At 36.3% G+C, this 20,387-nt stretch overlaps 1 protein-coding gene across 1 annotated transcript in view; it reads right to left on the reverse strand.

Moving 5' to 3' along the window:
- The window catches only part of ABCA6 (ATP binding cassette subfamily A member 6), a 61,982-nt gene extending 44,996 nt beyond the window's left edge, over nt 1-16,986 (reverse strand). Inside the window, exons 1-9 of the mRNA XM_029927715.1 lie at nt 16,766-16,986; nt 15,568-15,668; nt 13,838-14,039; nt 12,629-12,790; nt 10,833-10,936; nt 9,970-10,196; nt 6,474-6,615; nt 5,516-5,701; nt 1,023-1,170 (exon numbers count right to left, since the gene is read on the reverse strand). Coding sequence (XP_029783575.1) covers nt 1,023-1,170; nt 5,516-5,701; nt 6,474-6,615; nt 9,970-10,196; nt 10,833-10,936; nt 12,629-12,790; nt 13,838-14,039; nt 15,568-15,663 — 1,267 coding nt within the window. The 5' untranslated portion in view covers nt 15,664-15,668; nt 16,766-16,986. The remainder of the gene's footprint in view (nt 1-1,022; nt 1,171-5,515; nt 5,702-6,473; nt 6,616-9,969; nt 10,197-10,832; nt 10,937-12,628; nt 12,791-13,837; nt 14,040-15,567; nt 15,669-16,765) is intronic.
- Between the last annotated feature and the right edge of the window lie 3,401 nt (nt 16,987-20,387).

A 20,387-nucleotide genomic window follows, 5' to 3' on the forward strand; every position in this document is an offset into this window, starting at 1 on the left:
AAGAATGCACACTCCGACAGGTGGTGGTGAGGGTGGAGGGCACTTGAGGGGAAGAGCACTGGGTGTTGTATGGAAAACAATGTGACAATAAAATATTATGGGAAAAAATAAATAAATAAAACATTAAAAAAAAAAAGGAAAGAGTTCTGCACTTGTGAAATTTTTGGTTGTTGGTAAGACAGAGAAAATTTAACTGGGTAAAATAGTTCTGTAAATATGAACAACAGATGAAAACATTTCAGGATCAGGCTGAAAATGTCCTCTCTCATTTTTATTTTGTTGTTTCCTTAAAGGAAAGGCATGTCACCTTTTGAAATGATTCTCCTAGAAGGACAGGGAGTAGGGGAGAACCTGATTATTCCAGACCAGGGGCTCTTTCTAGCTGTTCAATGCACAGTCTGCCCCACAGTCTTCTAAGAACTATTTATTAAACGCTTCCACCATACAATGGATCTACACTAGCCAAAGCCATGTTAAGAACTAATTTATTTCAGCTCATTCTGAAACAAATCTTATATATCATTCTTTGAAAACACTTTCAGGGATTCTTAAAAAAAGTAAAATTATTTAATTACAGCATATTCATAATGTACATTATTAAAATCAGAAGAAGAATTGTTTTCCCATGAAAATTCCTTCAAACTGTTAAAATTATAAACTAGGAATAAAGAACTCATTCAGCTTGTGATAGGAAATATTTGTTATTCTTTACTTCTTTTTTTAAAAAAATTTAATGTTTATTTTTGAGACAGATAGAGAGAGTGGGAGGGGGGCAGAGAGAGAGGGAGACACAGAATCTGAAGCAGTTCCAGGCTCTGTGCTGACAGCTCAAAGCCTGATGCGGGGCTCAAACTCTTAATGGCAAGATCATGACATGAGCCGAAGTCAGACACTTAACCGACTGAGCCACCCAGGTGCCCCTATTATTCTTTACTTCTTAAAGTACATTTATATAAGCTTAAGTAAAGAAATACAATGTGATCAACATGTGCAGAGGTCAGAGAAAAGCCACTTTTACTTACAGGGTAAGATTTTATCAAAATATAATGCCAATGCCAGGTAGAAAAGTGCATCAAAAGCCAATACAGAAAAAGTTGCTATCATTACATAGGAGTCTCCTGAAGGGTCAGGAAAAATTATACCATTCATAGTACTCTCCAAGTGGATAATCTAAGATTCAAGCAAAAATAATAATTAATAAATATTTAAATTAAATACACAGAAATAATCCAGTACAGCAGTAAGGTTTATCATTTTATTAAACATCTTTTTCAAGAAGTCCCTATAATGAAGTAATTGGTGAAATTATTTCTATCTGACAACAATCAAAGGAACACTGGTAGGAAATACTGGATTTAAAAACAAATATGTCCTAAGAATAGGATATTTTCTTGTTTTCATAAAGTCATTGCAATATTGCAAAATATCTATTCTATGCAGCAAAAAATACAAGTGTTTGAAATAACATGAAGAATTATTTGAAGCATCTTAGTAGAATAATGATAAGAGAACTTCTTTTTCTAGTTATTACTGCAAATAAAGATATGTTTATAATTTTGTCATGTGACAGTAGGTATAATGTTCTAGATGTTGTTCTAAGGTATTTTGTAATATCTCATTTAGTCCTTATCATAACCCCATAAGGTAGGCCTTATTATTTTTTAAAATGTTTATTTATTTATTGAATTTAAGAGAGAGAGAGAGAGAGAACAGAGAGGGAGAGAGAGAATCCTAAGCAGGTTCTGCATTCTCAAAGCAGAGCCTGATATGGGGCTCAAACTCACAAACCATGAGATCATGACCTGAGCTGAAACCAAGAGTCAGATGCTCAACTGGCTGAGCAACTCATGACACCCATAAGCCATATTATTTCTATATGCATTTTACATATGGTGAAACTGAAGCACAGAGAGACTGAGTAGCTTAACCAATCAAGTCGAAATCACATACTAAGAAGTGAAAATCTGAATTCAACACAAGAAGTCCAGCTTGCAAGCCCAGTGCCTCACACTGGACAATATAAACTCCATTTATGTAAAATGTTAACATTTCATGACAAAGTTGAGTTTCTTCTGGGAATGCAAGTCTGGGTTGACATTTGAAGATCACTCCATGTAATTCAACACAAAACAGATTGAAGAGAAACTAAAGTGGTTAGTGAAATAGATGCAAAAAACAGCATTGGATACAATTCAGTATCCACTTATAATAAAGAAAGTCTCTTCACAAACTAAGAAGATAAGTGATCTTCCTAAACCTGGCAAAACAGCAGTTCACAGACCAATACCAATAATCACGCTTTTTATGAAATGTTGAAAGCTTTTCCCTTGCTTGCATTTCTATTCGACATTGTACTAGAGGTCCCAGCCTCTGCAATAAGGCAAAAAAAAAAAAAAATAAAATAAGTAACTTGCATTAAAAAATGCAGAGGAAAAAAGAAACATCATTATTTGGAGACAATATGATTATACATAAGAAGATCTCAAGATAAAACCTAGAAAAATACTAGTTTTTAATGTTTATTTATTTATTTAATTACTTTTGAGAGAGAGAGAGAGCAAGCATGGGAGGGTCAGAGAGACAGGGAGACAGAGAATCCCAAGTAGATTCTGAGCTGTCAGCATAGAGCACAATGTGAGGCTTGAACTCATGAGCCCATGAGATCATGACCTTAGCCAAAATCAAAAGTTGGATGTTTCGCCAACTGAGCCACCAAGGCTCCCCTAATTTTATAAGAGAATATAGCAAAGAAAGTGGATACGGTGCCAATGTACAGAAATCAGTTGAATCTCTCTACATTTATGACAAACATTTAAAAATAAGAGTCTAAACACAGATGCTATTTATAACGGCATCAAAAGTATTTTAAAAAGTATATAAAACTTTGGATTAAATAAAAAAATGTGCAAGTCTCTCAACACTTAACAATTATAAAGAAAAAAATGAATGTGAAGATATATTATTCAAGATCAAAAGAAAAGTGCCAATTTCCCTGAAATTTGTTGAAATATTCAACTGCATCCAAGTGTCAACAGCTTTGTACACACATACATATGTGTGTGTATCACTTGATAAATGAATTCTAAAATTCACACCACTCAAATAACCTAGAATAGAAAAGTCTCTTTTTGGAGAAGAAAATCATGTGGTAAAACTGTTACTACCATATATCAAGACACATGAAGCAAAAACAATTTTAAGATAATGTGACAATGTTAATACATGATTGCTTGAACTCTAACAAAGGAAATGCTGTAGTCTACTCAGGGAAAGGATGGTCTTTTCAGTAAATGAAGTGGAAGAAATTGGATATTCATGTAGAAAAATTAATAGTGCTTCTACAAATAGATAGTCAAAAGTCCTTTTGAAATGGATTTTATATCCAAATATAGAAGTATAATCAATTGAGCTTCCAGAAAAGAACATGGGAGATAATCTTTAAAAAATTTTTTTTTAAGTTTATTTATTTATTTTGAGAGACAAAGCACATATGCATGTGTGTACCTGTGAGCGGGAGCAGGGCAGAGAGAGGGGACAGAGAGATAATCCCAAGTAGGCTCTGCACGGTCAGCACAGACCAAGATGCAGGGCTTGATCCCATGAACTGAGAGGTCATGACCTGAGCCAAAATCAAGAGTTGGAGGCTTAACCAACTGAGCCATCCAGGTACCCCTGGGAGAATGCACTGATTTCTTAAAGATGCAAAAGCACGCTACAGAGAAGAAAACTTGACAAATGGATCTTATCAAAATTAAGAACCTTTGTTCATTAAAAGCGCCACTGAGAGAGTAAAAATGTCAGCAACAAATGGCTCATATCTAGCATATATAAGAAATTCCTACAAAGCAGTAAGGAAAAGATAAGAAGGTCAGTAAAAAAAAATGGGGAAAAGACCTTAATAGGCACTTTATAAAAGAAAAAACCCAAAATGCCACTAAGTATATGAAAAAGAATTAAATTTCATCAAAAGTCAGGAAAATGCAAATTAATATCCCAAGGCTTATTATTTCAGATCCACAAGAATGCTAAAGTTTGGAAGACTAACAATACCAAATGCCAGGAAAGATTCAGAACAACTGTAACTCTGAAACATTTGGTGCAAAAGTAAATTGATTCAACAACTTTGGAAAAATATTTGGCAGTAGGTATCAAGATTAAGACATACTCTATTCAACTCCTAGATATACACCAAATGGAACTGAATGCTCGTTTTCACGAGGATATGTGCATAAGGTTTTTTTTTGCAGAGTTAACAGCAGTCAAAAACTGGAAAATATCTGTGCCCATCAATAAGAAAATCAATATCATATTCAGCATATTCACACAATAGAATACTGTCCAATACTATAGTATACCTGCATACAAACTATGGATGAGATCTAAAAACATAATGGTGAGTGGAGGGGAGAAAGCAAGATTTTCAAACATACCCTTGGTAGAATATCGCTTCTATAAAGTTGAAAACAGGCAACACTAAAAAATTATGCCTAGGAATACACTTGAGGTGATAATGAAGAAGCGAAGATCACAAAAGTCTTGCCTTCAGGAGGAAGGAGTGTTTGGAGGAACTTTGGAGTGGTGGCATTGCTCTATTTCTTGATCTAGTTCATGAGTGTTTGGATACACTTAGTAACTATTTGCTATGGTCTTTATACTCTTGAAAACTTTTCAGATTTGAGATTTCCAAAAGGGGCTTACACAATTAGTAATAGAGAATACCTTCATTATATAAAGTAAAAAAAGAGTATCATATGATCTCACTCATGTGGAATTTAAGAAACACAACAAATGGACATAGGAAAGGGAAGGAAAAATAAGATAAAAACAGAGAGGGAGGCAAACCATAAGAGACTCTTAAATACAGAGAACAAACTAAAGGGTGCTGGAGGGGAATTGGGGGGGATGGGCTAAATGGGCAAGAGGCATTAAGAAGGGCACTTGTTGGGATGAGCACTGGGTGTCATCTGTAAGTGATGAATCACTGGGTTCTACTCCTGAAGCCAAGACTACACGTTATGTGAAGTAAGTTGAATTTAAATAAATAATTAAAAAAGAAAGGTAAATAGTTGCATATGAGAAGCAAGAAAAAAATTCTTCAAAATGAAAATACATCTGAGAGGGGAAAATCTGTTTTATTCAAGATGTTCTTATTCAAACTTCCTTACGTGATGATGATTTCTCTATACTGTAGTAATAACATTCTCAAGTCCAGCTTTAGGCTGTAATTGTTTAGCATAAATGCTCTTAATGTGAAAGACTGTTTAGGGGCGCCTGGGTGGCTCAGTCGGTTGGTAAAGCGTCCAACTTCGGCTCAGGTCATGATCTCACAGCTCATGGGTTTGAACCCCACATCGGCCTCTGTGCTGACAGCTCTTCCTGCCCCTCCCTTGCTCATGCTCTGTCTGTCTCTCTCAAAAATAAACATTAAAAAAAGAATTTTTTGCCACCATGAAGAGTTATGAAATATCATGTTTTTCTTGAAAGTCAATAAGAAAGCAACTAACTAGGCTCCTACCTTACTCAATCCAGCAGTGAAGGTAAATGGGCTGCAAATACTCAAAATCCACTCCAGAGATGAAGGAAGTCGTCTGTAATACACAGCGAATCCCACGCCCCCCCAAAAGACAACGAGGAGAAACATAACCAAATTGGTGAGGACTGTTTGCTTTAGCGACACACTCATCAGGAATACTAAAGCTATCTGAAAGAGAGAGAGGAGAAGACATCTCGCTGTTAAGCAGTCACTCCACAATAAATACGGATCTTTAGATCATAACATAAATATGTATCCGTGAGACAGATATTAAGAAGATATTAAGACATCACAATGTTCAGTCCTTCCCTCAACCCCTTTGTAAAGAGGATCCTTATTTGCCCTCCTCAACTGCTAGGCTTTAGTTGTGAAGAAAAGGCAGGGGGGAAAAGCTGTGTGCACTGAAGAAAAGGATAGAAATGCAGACTTGGAAACACTGAAAGAAACCAAATTAATGTCTTAAGGAAGAAGACATATGTACCCTCTCCAGAAAACACCCTGGGAGGTGGGGGAATGTGGAAGCTCTCGTTTTATGAAGGAAGAGGGGTGACGTGGGAAGTGAGGGCAAGGTGAAGTGTCAAAGGGAGACGCTGTGCAAGTCACCACGTTAGAGGTAACTTTGGGACAAAGAGATGGGTCCACTCCTCAAGCATGTCCTCATTAACCATCTAGAATAGTCTGAGAGTAAAAATATTTTTAGTCAAATGCTTTTTTCTTTTTGATGCATCATTTCATTAATGCAGACCTTTATGCCAAAGATAGGTCCAATTGTGTTTTATATCACATCATCTTCTCAACGATTCACAGAGACTTTCTCAAGCACATGCACACACGCATGCACCCAGGGTGGACATGAAAGAAATCCTCCGGGGGACTTCATCTTTACGATAGCTAGCTAAGATCTAAAACAGAGAATGTGGTAATAAATGTATGAACTTACCAAAGATAAGCCATATAAGAAAAAGAGTGTAAATATGACCATGAAGCCTGTCATGAATATAATTTGGGTAGATGTTATGACAACTGCAATGATGATGGAGATAATGAAGATGAAGCCAGCATAAATTAAACCCCAGGAGAGCCTAAATGAAGACAAAAAGTTATTTCAATTATTAACTTCATTATGAAATATTTAAAACATTCAAAAAATCTAAAGAATGATAGTGTTTACCGTTCTACCTGCCACTTAGATGAATAATTAAAATATTACTAATATTATGTTGGCAGGGCTGTGGGGCTGCCTCCTCGCTAGGCATCAGCTCTGTATTCACTTACTGAATAAACAGTATGAACACCTGCATCAATAGTATCGCCTTGTTTGTGTTCTGCTGCTGCTCACCTCTATCAATGGACACGTACAATATTATACACTGCCATATAATATTTCATTGTTTGGCTAAATCCTAATATTCTCCTGTGCATTTCTGACGTGCTGTTGCTAAGAACACTCTTGTACTTGTCTTTTTTTGGGGGGAAAATGCACAAAAATGTCTCAAAGTGGTAATTGCTGAATTGAAGAGATTAAGCTCTCGGTGCCTTCTGTGTTATGACAGATTGCCAAGGTGTTCTAACTGTAGACGTGGGAGGGAATAGAATGGCTGCTGATCAATCAAGGAATCGTGGAGTCATTGGGGGCAGATGATAATTGAATCATTCTTGAAAATTTCAGCCGCAGGACCTCCACTCTTCCTAGTAGAAAACTGAAAGTTCCTAACTCCTCCAGGCCCATTCTATTCTTGCCATTCCTATTCATCTTTTCTTTTTTTAAAGCTGACATAAATTAGGAAACAGTCCTCCATGTTCATACTGTTTTGCTTTAGGTGTGCTGGTGCTCACGTCTTTATGAGGTGGCTATTAAGAAATAGTATTCAGTCTTAGATCTAACAGGACCACAAGGTCTTTGAGCCTAAGCTTTCTCTTTTACCGAGAAGTAAACTGTAGATCCTATTGTTACTTCACAGCCTATTCAAGATCCACAGGGTAAATCAGTAACAAAGCTGAGATGACAGTGCACACTCCTCTTGGTCCTCTTGCCTCTACATGAAATCCCAACTAACTAAGAATCTGGGGGACCTGGGTGGCTCAGTCAGTTAAGCGTCTGACTTTGGCTCAGGTCATGATCTCGCAGTTTGTGAGTTTGAGCCCTTTTTTGGGCTCTGTGCTGACGGCTCAGAGCCTGGTGCCTGCTTCGGATTCAGTGTCTCTCCCTCTCTGTGCCCCTCCCCCACTTGCACTCTGTCTCTGTCTCTAAAAATGAATAAATGTTAAAAAAAATTAAAAATAAAAAAGGTTCAAGAACTGAAAAAAATAGAGTATTAAAACCAGGAACTTGGATCAATATGTCCCAGTACAACAGGTTTAATTACTGCTTATTCGACTTCTTTTTAAAGGTCATGACATTACAGTGATTCAGCCTTTGTTAGAAACATCAGCATTTTGGGGAAGGATATGGCATTCCACAGAATCCACTTCCTGAGAACAGAAGGGAACTACTACAGGTGGGAATTGAAATTCTCTAGAGTAGGAGAATTACAAATGAAGGAACTTAAAACATTACCTCAAAAAGGGAACTCACTGTAGGGAGCTTGGGAGGGGGGGTGGATGTTAATAAAGCTATGAAAACCTTCATGATAAAAACAGAGCAATTCAGTCATCACACTTAAGTAATAAATGCTGATGATATTTCATAGTTATTTCACATTACTTAAAAAAAGGTTGTGATAAAATTTATTTCCAATAGATACCTTTACTTAATAAAAACATTTCAGATTTGTTTTTTCCTTCTTAGTTTCATATATATATAAACATACATATATATGTATATATATATATATATACACATACATATTTTTCACTAGTTTTATATATATATTCATTTATGCATACTAAGAAGCATTTATCCTGAGGATAAATCCACATCTAAATATCCAATACCTTTCTGATTTTAATCCAGAGTTGACTTGTGCCTACCTGTTTTCAGGGGAGTAGAGGGATCTGAACTGAAAAACAGTCCTTTTTAAACAGAATCCCCTCTCAACCCTCTTATCAGACTCCATTCATTCCTTTGCCTTTGCCAAAGTTTCACTGCAAACCCCTCCTTTTCATTTCAGAAACACAGTTCCTCTCTTTCTATTTCACAATTAAAGTATATTAGAATCAAAATTCTCTGTTAATAAAATATACTTTATAGAAAACTTAAAATTACCTAGACCATAAATTTATTTTAAGGAACATGTAACGTACAAATGATTGTTCAATAAACAATTCCTCATCTATTCTAGATAGTTCCACATCCATAAAGAGTAATTTTCTTGATGTGGGGACTACACAAAGACATATTTCCCAGGATTTAGTATTGAAAAACATTGTTTCTTTCTCTTTTTTTTAAGTTTATTTATTACTTTTGAGAGAGAAGGGCAGAGAAAGAAGGAAGCAGAAAATTCCAAGCAGGTTCCAGGCTGTACTGCAGAGCCTGTTGTGGGCTCAAACTCACAACCCATGAGATCACGACCTGAGCTGCAATCAAGAGTTGGACACTTAACCAACTGAGCCACATAGGTGCTCCAGATTAGGTTTCTTTTAGGGTAAAAATAAAAAGATTACTTTTCATTTTCCCAGACAATGTGGATTTGTAACCGATTACATGGCAGAATTCTATGCTTTGGCCTCTTGCAAGCTGAAAGCTTGTATGATTTACATTTTTGTCTTCTAGTCTTACTTGTTATCATTTTGTTAGGTCCTTGTTTCTATCCCTCAATCACTTGTTTGTATTCTAATGCTAATACACACACATAGACAGATAGGTACACACGTAAATATACATATGTTTAAATATATATTTAAAATCATCTAAATCGCTTTTGAGTGAGTCAAGGTACAAATATATCCATATATAAACAGGTGTTTGTATTGAGCCCTTCCAAAATGCTGTATAACCTAAGAGCTGCATTTTATGGGCTATCTCAACTCCAACACATGGTACTTAAGTGCTGCAGAAAAATATATCCCTGCTGATAAAACCTCTGAACACAAGCTAGCCATTATCAGATCATACTTTCCTCAACATGAGAAGTGTAGAGTAATCAAAGGATAGTCATGGGAAAACCAAGGAGCGGAGTTGCAATCAGGACCGCTGGGTTGCAGTTTCATCTGTGGTGCATTTCATCCATTTGACATTGGGCAAACTCTTCCATTCTCTTCAACCGTAATGGTACTCCATCACAGCATCAGCCAATATATTCATGGTATGCTAGAAGGGCTCAGCCAAGTACAATCACTATTTTGCATTGCCCAATTTTAAAAGGACGAAATCAAAACGTCAGAACCGAAGAACAAAGAGCCAATGTCTCAGGCTTAAACCATAATTTTTTAAAATAATGACATTTTTTTTTACTGCTTTCTGATTATTCATTGCGCTGCTTGAATCAGTTACTCACCAGAAGGCTGAATCTTGTAGACCCATCATTTTCATCAAATCCTTATACTTTTTTCTCTCTTTTGTAACATTAAGTGATATAAAATGCATAAATGGAAAAAAGTAAAGAAGGCAGTAGAAAATAAACATCTCCTCTTGAAAAATGTTTTTATAAATAAAAGGTAAAGTCTTCATATTGATAGCAGTAACTGACATCAACTCTTCTGTCACAGAGTGGTTTGTTGCAATCTAGAGTAGGGGTTAAACAAATAAAATCATTGTTTAAAAAACAGGAACTGAACAAGCTATAGGGAAATCTGAACCCTATGAAGATTATACCAATATCAATTTCCTGATTTTAATATTATTCTGTGGTTATGTAAGATTTTACCATTAGAAGAAACTGGGTGGTGGATATATGGACCATAATTTTGGTTTCCTTGTACGTTGGTTTTTGGAATTTCCTATCATGCTGAAACCCCTTGAAAATTTAAAGTTAAAAATAAAAGCAGTGTGTTCCTTCACCTAAATCCAGTTTCAAAATTTGTATACCTGCTTCACTGTATAAATGTATTAAAATCTGAGCATATATCAGCTTTCGTCAAAATCTCAATTCCTGTGGAATGAGTTTAATTATTAGAACTTTTCAAGAGGCGCCTGGGTGGCTCCATCGGTTAAGTGGCCGACTTCAGCTCAGGTCATGATCTCACGGTTCGTGGGTTCGAGCCCCACATGGGGCTCTATGCTGACAGCTAGCTCAGAGCCTGGAGCCTGCTTCAGATTCTGTGTCTCCCCCTCTCTCTGACCCTCCCCTGCTTGCGCTGTCTTCTCTGTCTCTCAAAAATAAATTAAAAAAAAACCCATAATTATTAGAACTTTTCTTACTTGTATAATAGCAGCGTTAATTGCAGTTTGTAAATTCACAAATCCTTCATTCCAGTACTTGGCCAAAGAACAGGAAAGTTCATCATACCCTTTCCAACAATGAGCTACAAGCACAAAGGGAGGCATAACCATAAGCAACATTATCAGATAAAAGCCGTTAGAGAATAAGAAATGAGAATCCAAGAGAAGACAATCTAGAGGAGCCTCCACCAGTCAGAATTTATGACCACATAGAAAGAAAAAGCAAATAAAGTTCTTAATAAGGCGATTTTATTCACGAAGACCGTAGCATGCAGAGGAAACCTTAGAAATGAAAAGATGAAAGCTGGAGCACCTGGGCAGCTCAGTCAGCTGAGCCTTTGACCTCAGCTCAGGTCATGATCTCACAGTTCATGAGTTCGAGTCTCCCCTCCCCACTGGGCTCACTGCTGTCAGCGAAGAATCCACTTTGTATCCTCTGTTGCCCTTTCTCTGCCCCTCCCTCAACTGTGCTTGCTCAAAAATAAATAAATATTAAAAAGAAAATGAAAGCAAACACTCTGCTCCTACCATGCTGGATTCCTTGCTGTGCCTCAAGATGCTAAATGCACTCTTGTGCTAGAACTTTTTTTGCTTGTATGCTCTCCTTCCTGACGGATCCATGGCTCATTCCTTCCCTCTATCCTCATCTCTTCTCAAACGCGAACTCAGCACAGAGGTCCTCCCTGGCCACCATAAATGAAAATATCTGAAAGAGCGTTCAGGCTCTATCTTCCAAGCCTGCTCTTTTCTACTTTGTTGTTTTATCGCCACTTGGCAGAGTGCATCCCCTGTCCCTGACTGGAAATGATTTGTGCAAACAGGCTCCCCTCTGTGACTTGTTCACTTCCATCCCCAGGGCCAGAACGGTGCAGGACACAAAGAAGACACTCAGTGAATGAATGGAAAAGAACCGATTCTATTAGTCACATCAATTCTGCTTCCTGAAAGGCCCTCAAACCCGTTTACTCTCCTTCTCAGCTGCCTCCAGTCTTGTCCAAGCTGCCTTTGGCTTCCTGGTATGTTTCACTGTGTTCTCCCCGACCGCTCTGCAATCCATTCTGTGGGCTATATCCAGAGAGCTCCCTTAGGCTTGGGAGTCTAAGCTCTTCTCTGCCCTGATTAAAGTACCTCAAGGGTTCCCAAACACTCTGGGCTTGTAGGATGTCACAGGATCTAGCCCTTGCATCAATTTCAGCTTCATTATCCTGTCACATTCATCTCCATGTCCTCTGTACAGCTATACTGATCTCCTTCCACGTATGCTACCAGAGGCTCTTGGCATCTCAGGATTTTCACACCTGTCCTCCCTTTGTCTATCTGAAATACACTGCTCCCCCCCAACCCCGTGTGCTACTCCTTCTAGTTAGTTTTCAACATCACTTCGTCCCGTAAGACTTCTCTAACCCCATAGCTTATTAGGAACCCCTGGTCTAAGTCTCCCACCCACTCAGCACCTCTCTTTGGACTTGTCATTAACTGTTCAATGCGTGCTTTTCCTGCTAACCTGGAACCCCACCTGAGGCCAGGACCTCTCAGTCTTGATCACTCTGCATCCTTTGCAACGTGCCTCTATGCGCTCACTATATATCCATTGGATGACTCCATAATGTTTTATAGTGGGAAGATACAATTGACCTTGGAATAAGTTCAGCGATACAATGTGCTCTATTGATTTTATCATCTTATATCAAAAGCATCTCTGTTGCCCATCCCAACCTACTCCTTATGTTAAAAACATGAAAAATACCATAATGATATTTTATATGGGAAGTCACCTGTGAAAAGATCTTCTCTCAAAAGTGGAATGTGATATCCCTGAGCAAATTTTAACTTATAAGAGAAAGCATCATTAAAGATGATTCCCACCAGATCTGTGAAACTTTCTAGAAGTATTTTATCCATGGATTTTTGATTCGGTACTCCAATGATTCTTCTTTCTGTGAATGATAAGGTAAAAATAGACATAGAGGATTGTATAGTTTCACCACAATGGAATATCCAACTGTGTCGTCATATGGTTTTCACTAGAATTAAACTAAAATCATTTTCCATTTAAATGAAACATCCCAAAAGGCAAGGAGGGATTTTTTTTAATGTTTTAGATTCTAGAATCAGAAGACGTGCATGAGAATTGAGTGTTTCCTTTAATAATGACAAGTATTATGGCATATTTTAGGTACATAGAAGGATTATACTAGCAGATATGCATGCTCTATACATGCATAAGAGAATTAGGATACAAAATAGAGGTCATGGGAATAGTTACTGTATCGTCAGTGGATTCCAGATTTCAGATTTACTGAAGCAAAGACATCTCATCTGATTTTTGCTTTATGTGGGAGCTAAGATCGCCAAGTCAGTGTATTTCTAACAGCCAACAAAGTCACCTGTTAGAAATTGAGGATTAAAGAGTAGACCACTAAACTGCATCCACCTTGCCAGTGAGTGAAATATACATTTTATCTTCGTTATCTCAGTTACCTAGTGATTTCATTTAGAAGGAAGACCTTTAAAGATGTTTACAAAGTATACCATATGCGGACAAAGCATTTTTAGATTATCCATCCTTACTTTTCATAGTTCTGACATTATTATTTAATAACCAGATTTAATTTCTTTTATTTAGATTTTTTCCCTGAGTTATAAACCTTAATCACTGTATTTCCCTGTTAAGAACATCTGCACCCACAAATGGCATATTCTCCTAGACACTATTTTGCAAATGTGAAATTATAAATTAATTGTTTTAGATAAATGCCATAGAAAGGTAGACCTCCCTAAACTGGACCCCCATCAAGCTGAAAGATTTTTAAAAAACTAATTGTTATGAAAGAAAGGAAAAACGAACCAAATTTATAGGCTATCTTGATAACCTAAATAATTCACATGATAGATCACCATCAGTTTGAATTAAACATGTATACACCAATTCAAAAAGATATGAAATAATATCAGTAATTCTTTGTTGCCATTAGTACACCTACCTTTAACCAAGGAAGCAAATGCCGTTTCATTCACTATCTGCTGCGCAATATCAGAGATGGGTGTGTACACAACACCTGTAGAGTTATTAAGGTTATCTGCCCTTCCCAGAACCCGAGGAGGAATTTCAGGAATATATATCTTTTCTTTGAAATGTGCAACTAGTCCCATATACAGTCCCAGAAATATTGGGAACATCCATTCCTGTAACAGGAGGAAAAATGAATTTAGATTATACTCCCTCAAAAGGCTCAGCCAATACCAGAGAACTTTCAAAGATAAATTTCTATTTTGCCACTTGGTTGGCTTCTCTTTGCTCTCTACTCTTCCGATCAAAGGGAACCCAACAAAAGATGCATACTGAGATAGTGGCCTCAGAGATCATTCTCCAACACTAGAACTAACCTTCTGCATTAACACATGAACTACTGCAGAAGCCATCATAAAAACCAATGGGGTGACAAATAGGATGACAATTCTTATGCCTGGGCATCTGGCTTTATAGTCTCTGAGACACAGAGGATTTCAGACAGAGTTCATGGTGGCAAATAGCAGCATTCTTGTCACTTGTCATAGTCTTGTATTCAAAATCAAAAAACATGAAAAGGAACTGAGTGTTAGATATTACCCAGTGGTTCACCAATATCAGTAACCTCTTCCTGTTTAGCACACTGTTAGACTATACTCCCAGTCTTTGGAAATGAAGTCAGATCAAGTGATTGAGTGAGTGAGTTCTAACCAATGGAACGTGAGCAGAAATGATATGCATCCTTCAAGGCCTGACTTGTGGGCCCTTGCACAACCTTCTATATTCTGTCTCAGTCCCTGTTCTTTCTGATGTTCTGACTAGTTAGACCATCCAGGATAGATCTCCAAGGCCTAGGGAAATGGCAGAATTCCTAGATGAAGGAGCCCGGGTCCCTGACTGTGTAAAGATTTCTTCACCTACCAGACCCACTTCAGTTTCACTGCCAACCTTATTTAGTCTATGGGCAAAGTCTGAGTTAAGCCTCTGAGATTTGGGGCAATTACCTGTCGAAAGCCCACCTACCTAATGAAAACTGACAATCACTGGTGTTAAGTTGGTTGTACTTCTTGGAAATAATCTCTATGTAGAAAATTCATGGCTTTGAAAATAAGTGCCCCAAATTAAAATTTCTCAGTTTCTGCTAGGGACTATTTTTTATTATTTCTTTACTCTAATTTGGTTACATATGGCAGCAACTTTCATAGATGCTATAATTTCCTGGGGCGCCTGGGCGGCTTGGTCGGTTAAGTCTGACTTTGGTTCAGGTCATGATCTCTTGGTGCATCAGTTCAAGTCCCAGTGTTGGGCTCTGTGCTGACAACTGGGAGCCTGGAGCTTGCTTCTGATTTTGTGTCTCCCTCTCTCTGCCCCTCCCCCACTCGCTCGCGTGCATGCTCTCTCTCTCTCTCTCAAAAATAAATAAACATTAATTTAAAAAAAATAGTTGCTTACAATTTCCCATACAATTAAATTTTCACTTACTCTCTTTTTTAAAAAAAAATATGAAGAATATTTTTAGTCTTTGTAAGGCTACATTATTTTTCATGGACTGCTATAAGACTCTCAATTCGACAAGCACAGTTAGAGGCAACCTCAAAATCAATAAATCCAGTTTGCTACTTAAAATATAAAATGAGAGCATCATTAGGTGATAAGATAAAAGAATAATGTGAGCTGCAGAAAGAGGCAAACTTTCAAAAATACCAATAAGCTCTCTCTTTTCATTCTCCATTTCTTGAGAAAATTCTTGTACAGAAGTGCTTGAGTTTGCTGGTACACACTTTTCTGTTTCATATTCATTTAGCCTGCAAACAAGGAAACAAACGAGGAAAAAATTAACAAGGTGTGGCATAAACCAGAAAATAAGTGTAATAAGAAACACCTTGAGGATAATAAGAGAAAAGCAAAAAGAAAAACCTTGATCATATTTTGGGGGAAAATAGTTCCTACCTTTAAGAACTACAAAAAATGAATTTAAAATATCATTTTAATAACACATGGTTGCAGAATTTTACATCAAATATACTCACTGTAAGCTATTTGGGAGAGTGGGTAACAGTAGGGAGATAGTGGTCAGTATCACAATTTTCAGGAAAATATAGAGTATAACAATGGAAAAGATGTCATTAGTTTTCAGGACCTGCAAACTACTTCACATTTTCTTAAATTTTTATACCAAAAATTTAACTGAGTAGAGTAATTGAATTATATCACATCTGATTAATAATTTTTGTTCATTGTGTTTAAATATAAACACCAGAGCTAATAAAATTAACCAAAATTCTGATTATTTCAATTCATTTGAATAATTAATTATGTCCACTAGGCATAACCTCAATGAACTCTTTTTCTGTAGCATTTCTCTTTCAGAGGACAAGGAAAGTTTTATCCAAAAGAGCTAGACTGTGAGATAGCAATTCAGATTCACACTACCTGAAACTTGATTGTGAGACACAAGAAGAATGGAAGAACTCATCTCATTTTTCTGAATTCTGTAGTCCTTGAATAACTGAGGAAACAAACTAACAAGTAAGAAGAAGGAAGGAAGAAAGAAAGAAAGAAATCATATAGAAAGTAATTTTGCCCAAATGTTTGCAAATAAGGCAACAGAGACTATTTTTTTTCAGTTTTTTTAATCTCAGAATTAAATTATTTTAGATTTGCGTAACAAAATATTCAGACAATTCTCCCTCACCTAGTACAGAGGCAAATTTTACTATTTTCCTATATCCTACTGTTGTACCTGCACAATAAAAGTTGATTAGGAATAAATTGGAAAATTTTATCATTAGGTCTTCAGTATAGTACATATGAGTATTTGGAAACATCTGAAAAATAGACTGATTTTAGCAGTGTCCACCCACACACTTGACATAGCACACCCAAACAGAGCTCTACTTACCGTCAGGAAAATTACTCTGGAAACACTGTCAAAGCACAGTTCTCTTTTTGGGTACAGCAACAATTAAAGTGTCCTTATTGCTACTTCTTCATTTATTCCTTAAATGGGTGCCTTCCCCAGGCTGTCTTCTGAAGGGGGGGGGGGGTGTAGTCAGACCAAGCTGCACATAATGAACTTGTTTTGTTTTCTGCTCTTTCTTCCCTAAGCCAATTATTTGCAGGGAAATGATGGTTCAGTGGTTGGTTGGGAAGAAAACAAACCCTGTGTTTGTGCACTTGGCCTTTCAACTTCAGGGATAAGGGGTAAAATGGTAAACAAGGAAAATAGAACTAGCCTGTCGGACATGATGAGACCAAGATGGGAAAGAGCAATAAACAAGTAAAAACAACCACTAACTAAAGTAGTTAAATGTGTACAGAAATCTTTAGCTATTTTTTTTCACTACTAATGCCTAAACCCAATTGCCAACGATATATTTGACTAATTTATACTAAATAGGCAGAATGTGCTGCAACTGAAGGTTTTTTTCCTCATAAAGTTAAGCAACCCATAGTCTGCCATAGAGAAACACCTAATTTGGACAAATGAAGAATTGTGAACAAATTCCTTTCTCCTGCTCTGTTCATAGAGGATGCGGGATTTCAGAGGCTTATAAACAAAATAAAAATAAGCAGACTGCCAAGGACTAAAAAAACCTATAAAAAGATTCAGGTCAGTTTTTATGCATGAAGACTGGGAAAAAAATAAAATTTATTCAATTCCCATTGCGTAGTCTATCTCTCTCTGTAAAGAGTTGCAAACTTTTCTTGACCTGCCAAAGTAAATGGCGAAACAGGAAGCCAAAGTCCATGAATTGGGAAATCTCAAATATTTGACATGGCTCCCAATCCACAGATGTTAATAATCATAAAGCTGAGAGTTGTTCTGGAAAAGAGAATAATTTAAAAAATATTTAAGCCACAGTATTATATATGTATATTTTTCTCCTTGGTAATTCTGTTTTTTTTTTTAAATCAACAGTGAAATATTATATGTCTTTTATATTAAAATTGGCAAAAACAAAGGCAATAAAGATGTTCTAAAAGTCTCATGGAAGGGAGGGTAGAAGGTCAAAAACACTTTAAAATTTTGTGTCAATAATAAGCCAATGGTCCAAACAAAACTTCTGTTTCTTTTAAATCACCTGGAATATAGTTCAAGTTTTTATGAATTTTGTTGTTGTTGTCATTGTGGTTTTAGACCCTATGTACTCTATTTTAAGAATCTAGTTTTAGGAATTTTCACTTTGCTTACAATGAATTAAAATTCACAACTACAATATCATTAATTATGCTGATTAAATATATTTTATTAGTTTCACTTCTTACCACTGTTCCTTATATATGTTTTTTGTTCCTCTTTCTTGACCCATTTACTCTAATTCGTTTTTCTTATTTAAGCCTGAAGATTCCCCATAAATGGTAACCTAATATAAGGAAGAACCCAAACTCTGGCTAGAAGTATATTATATGGGTAAAATATATAAAATATATCCCAAAAAAGTCAGAAAGATAACCAAGTTTGAAAAGAAATAAGAAAAAGGTAAAGGAAAGAAACCAAGAAACAATGTAAGTAACAGAAAGAAAGCAAGGTACTTCCTTAAAGTAAAATGAAAAGAGAAATTAAAATAAGAACTTTGAGTGGTATGCCAGCAATCAACTGTCCAAAGAGAGGTTTCAATAACCTTGTGACCTAGACTTGATGGTTTATAAAGCTGGATTTCCTAACTCGGCATGAATCCAGACACTTCACAGGAGTGCTAAATGCTAGAAATAAATACAAATTAGCAAAATCACCTACTACCCCCAAGGAAGAGCAAGGATGTATATGCTTTGCCCCATCTCTGGGTTAAAAAATATATATTCTCCATAGAAAACAAAAAGCCCAGACATGTAGGACATGCCAGATATAGGACATAGGAAAGGGATCTTAATTTATTCTTCCTGTATAGCAACATGGCTAGAACATAGCAAATGTCATAGCAGTTAGTTGCATTTTAGAGCCAAATGTGGGTTTGAATTCTAGCTCTGCCATTTATTAGCTGTGTGACTTCTACAATGTGTTTAACCTTCCCTGCCCCCTTAAAATGGAGACAATAACAACATATGTATGTATATATGTGTGTATGTATGTATGTATGTATGTATAGTTACCATGGAGATTAAATTCATTAATATAAGTTCATAAAACAATGCTTGGAAAATGATGAAATCTCAATGTTACATGCCGCTGTTTATCCTCCTCCTCCTCTTCTTCCTCCTCTTCCTTCTTCTTTCCCTTCTCCTCCACCTCTTACTATTACTATGAATCTGGATCCCCACAGAGAAGATGCAAACAATTCTATATAGATATGTCCAGGATTCCGGGCACAGAACAACAGAGTTAAATAAAGATTTCTCCTAGCAGCTAAGCTCATAATCAAAAGTCCACCATGAAAGAGATTCAGCAGGAAAAAAAAAGGGGGGAGGGAGGGACTTTTAGCAAACTTAAGATCTCAAGATAATAAAAATTATGACAGAATCTATAAGATATATATCTATATAAAGTATTAAAGAAGAAATGTAAGTTAGTTAAAATAGGAAGCAATGAAAAGGAAGACTAATAGAAAACAGCCCATTAGAACTTTATAGATATTTAAAAGGCTTAATAAAAGTTAAGATTAAAACTTAATGGATAAGTCTTATAGCAGATCAGGCACAGATGAGGAGAAAATTCATAAACCAGAAATATATATGAAGAAATTACATAAAATTTAGTGCAAAGACAGAACAAGATAGAAAAACACTGAAGACAGATTAAAAGACATGAAAGATATATCTAATAGGCATTTTATAATAAGGAAAAGAAAGAATCAATAGAAGACAAGTTGGATGAACATTTTCCAGGTTGAATATATGAGCCTTCAGATTAAAAAAATAATGTATTCTGTGAAGAGTTAAAAACAAAAATCTAACAACTATTTTTTGGTGAGCTTTCAAAACATAAAAGAAAATAGAGGGAAAGAAACACTCAAAAACAATAAAATAGAAAAGACAAGTTATCAACTAAGGATCAACAGTTAGCCAAGTAATGTTATAAAACAATGGAATAATATTGTCCAACTGCTGAGAGAAAATGAACAGTCAACCTCAAATTCTATACCCAGCTAAACATGCATGAAATAAAGCTTTCAGAGACAATTTGCCTTTAACATAGCATGGCTGAAAGAATACCAAAAGATGTACTTCACTTAAAAATAAGATAATTTGGGGGAATCTGGGTGGTTCTGTTGTTTTAAGTGTCCAACTCTTGATTTTATCATCTCAGGTCATGATCTCAGAGTCTTGAGATTGAGCCCTGCATTGGTGTCAGCACAGAGCCTGCTTGGGATTCTCTCTCTCTCTCTCTCTCTCTCTCTCTCTCTCTCTCTCTCTCTCTCCCTCTATCTCTCCCTCAATGTATATGGGTACATTGAAACATGGTTGGTTGCTGAGATTGTGAAAGCTTATAAAAACAGTCTTCTAATTGTTTACATATTAATAGTCAAGTGAGAGGGAAGAGAGACAGAGTCTGAGAAGCAAGAAGACATAACAAGTAATTTATT

The sequence above is a fragment of the Suricata suricatta genome, chromosome 17 (genome assembly GCF_006229205.1).
Source record: "Suricata suricatta isolate VVHF042 chromosome 17, meerkat_22Aug2017_6uvM2_HiC, whole genome shotgun sequence".
NCBI lineage: Eukaryota > Metazoa > Chordata > Mammalia > Carnivora > Herpestidae > Suricata > Suricata suricatta.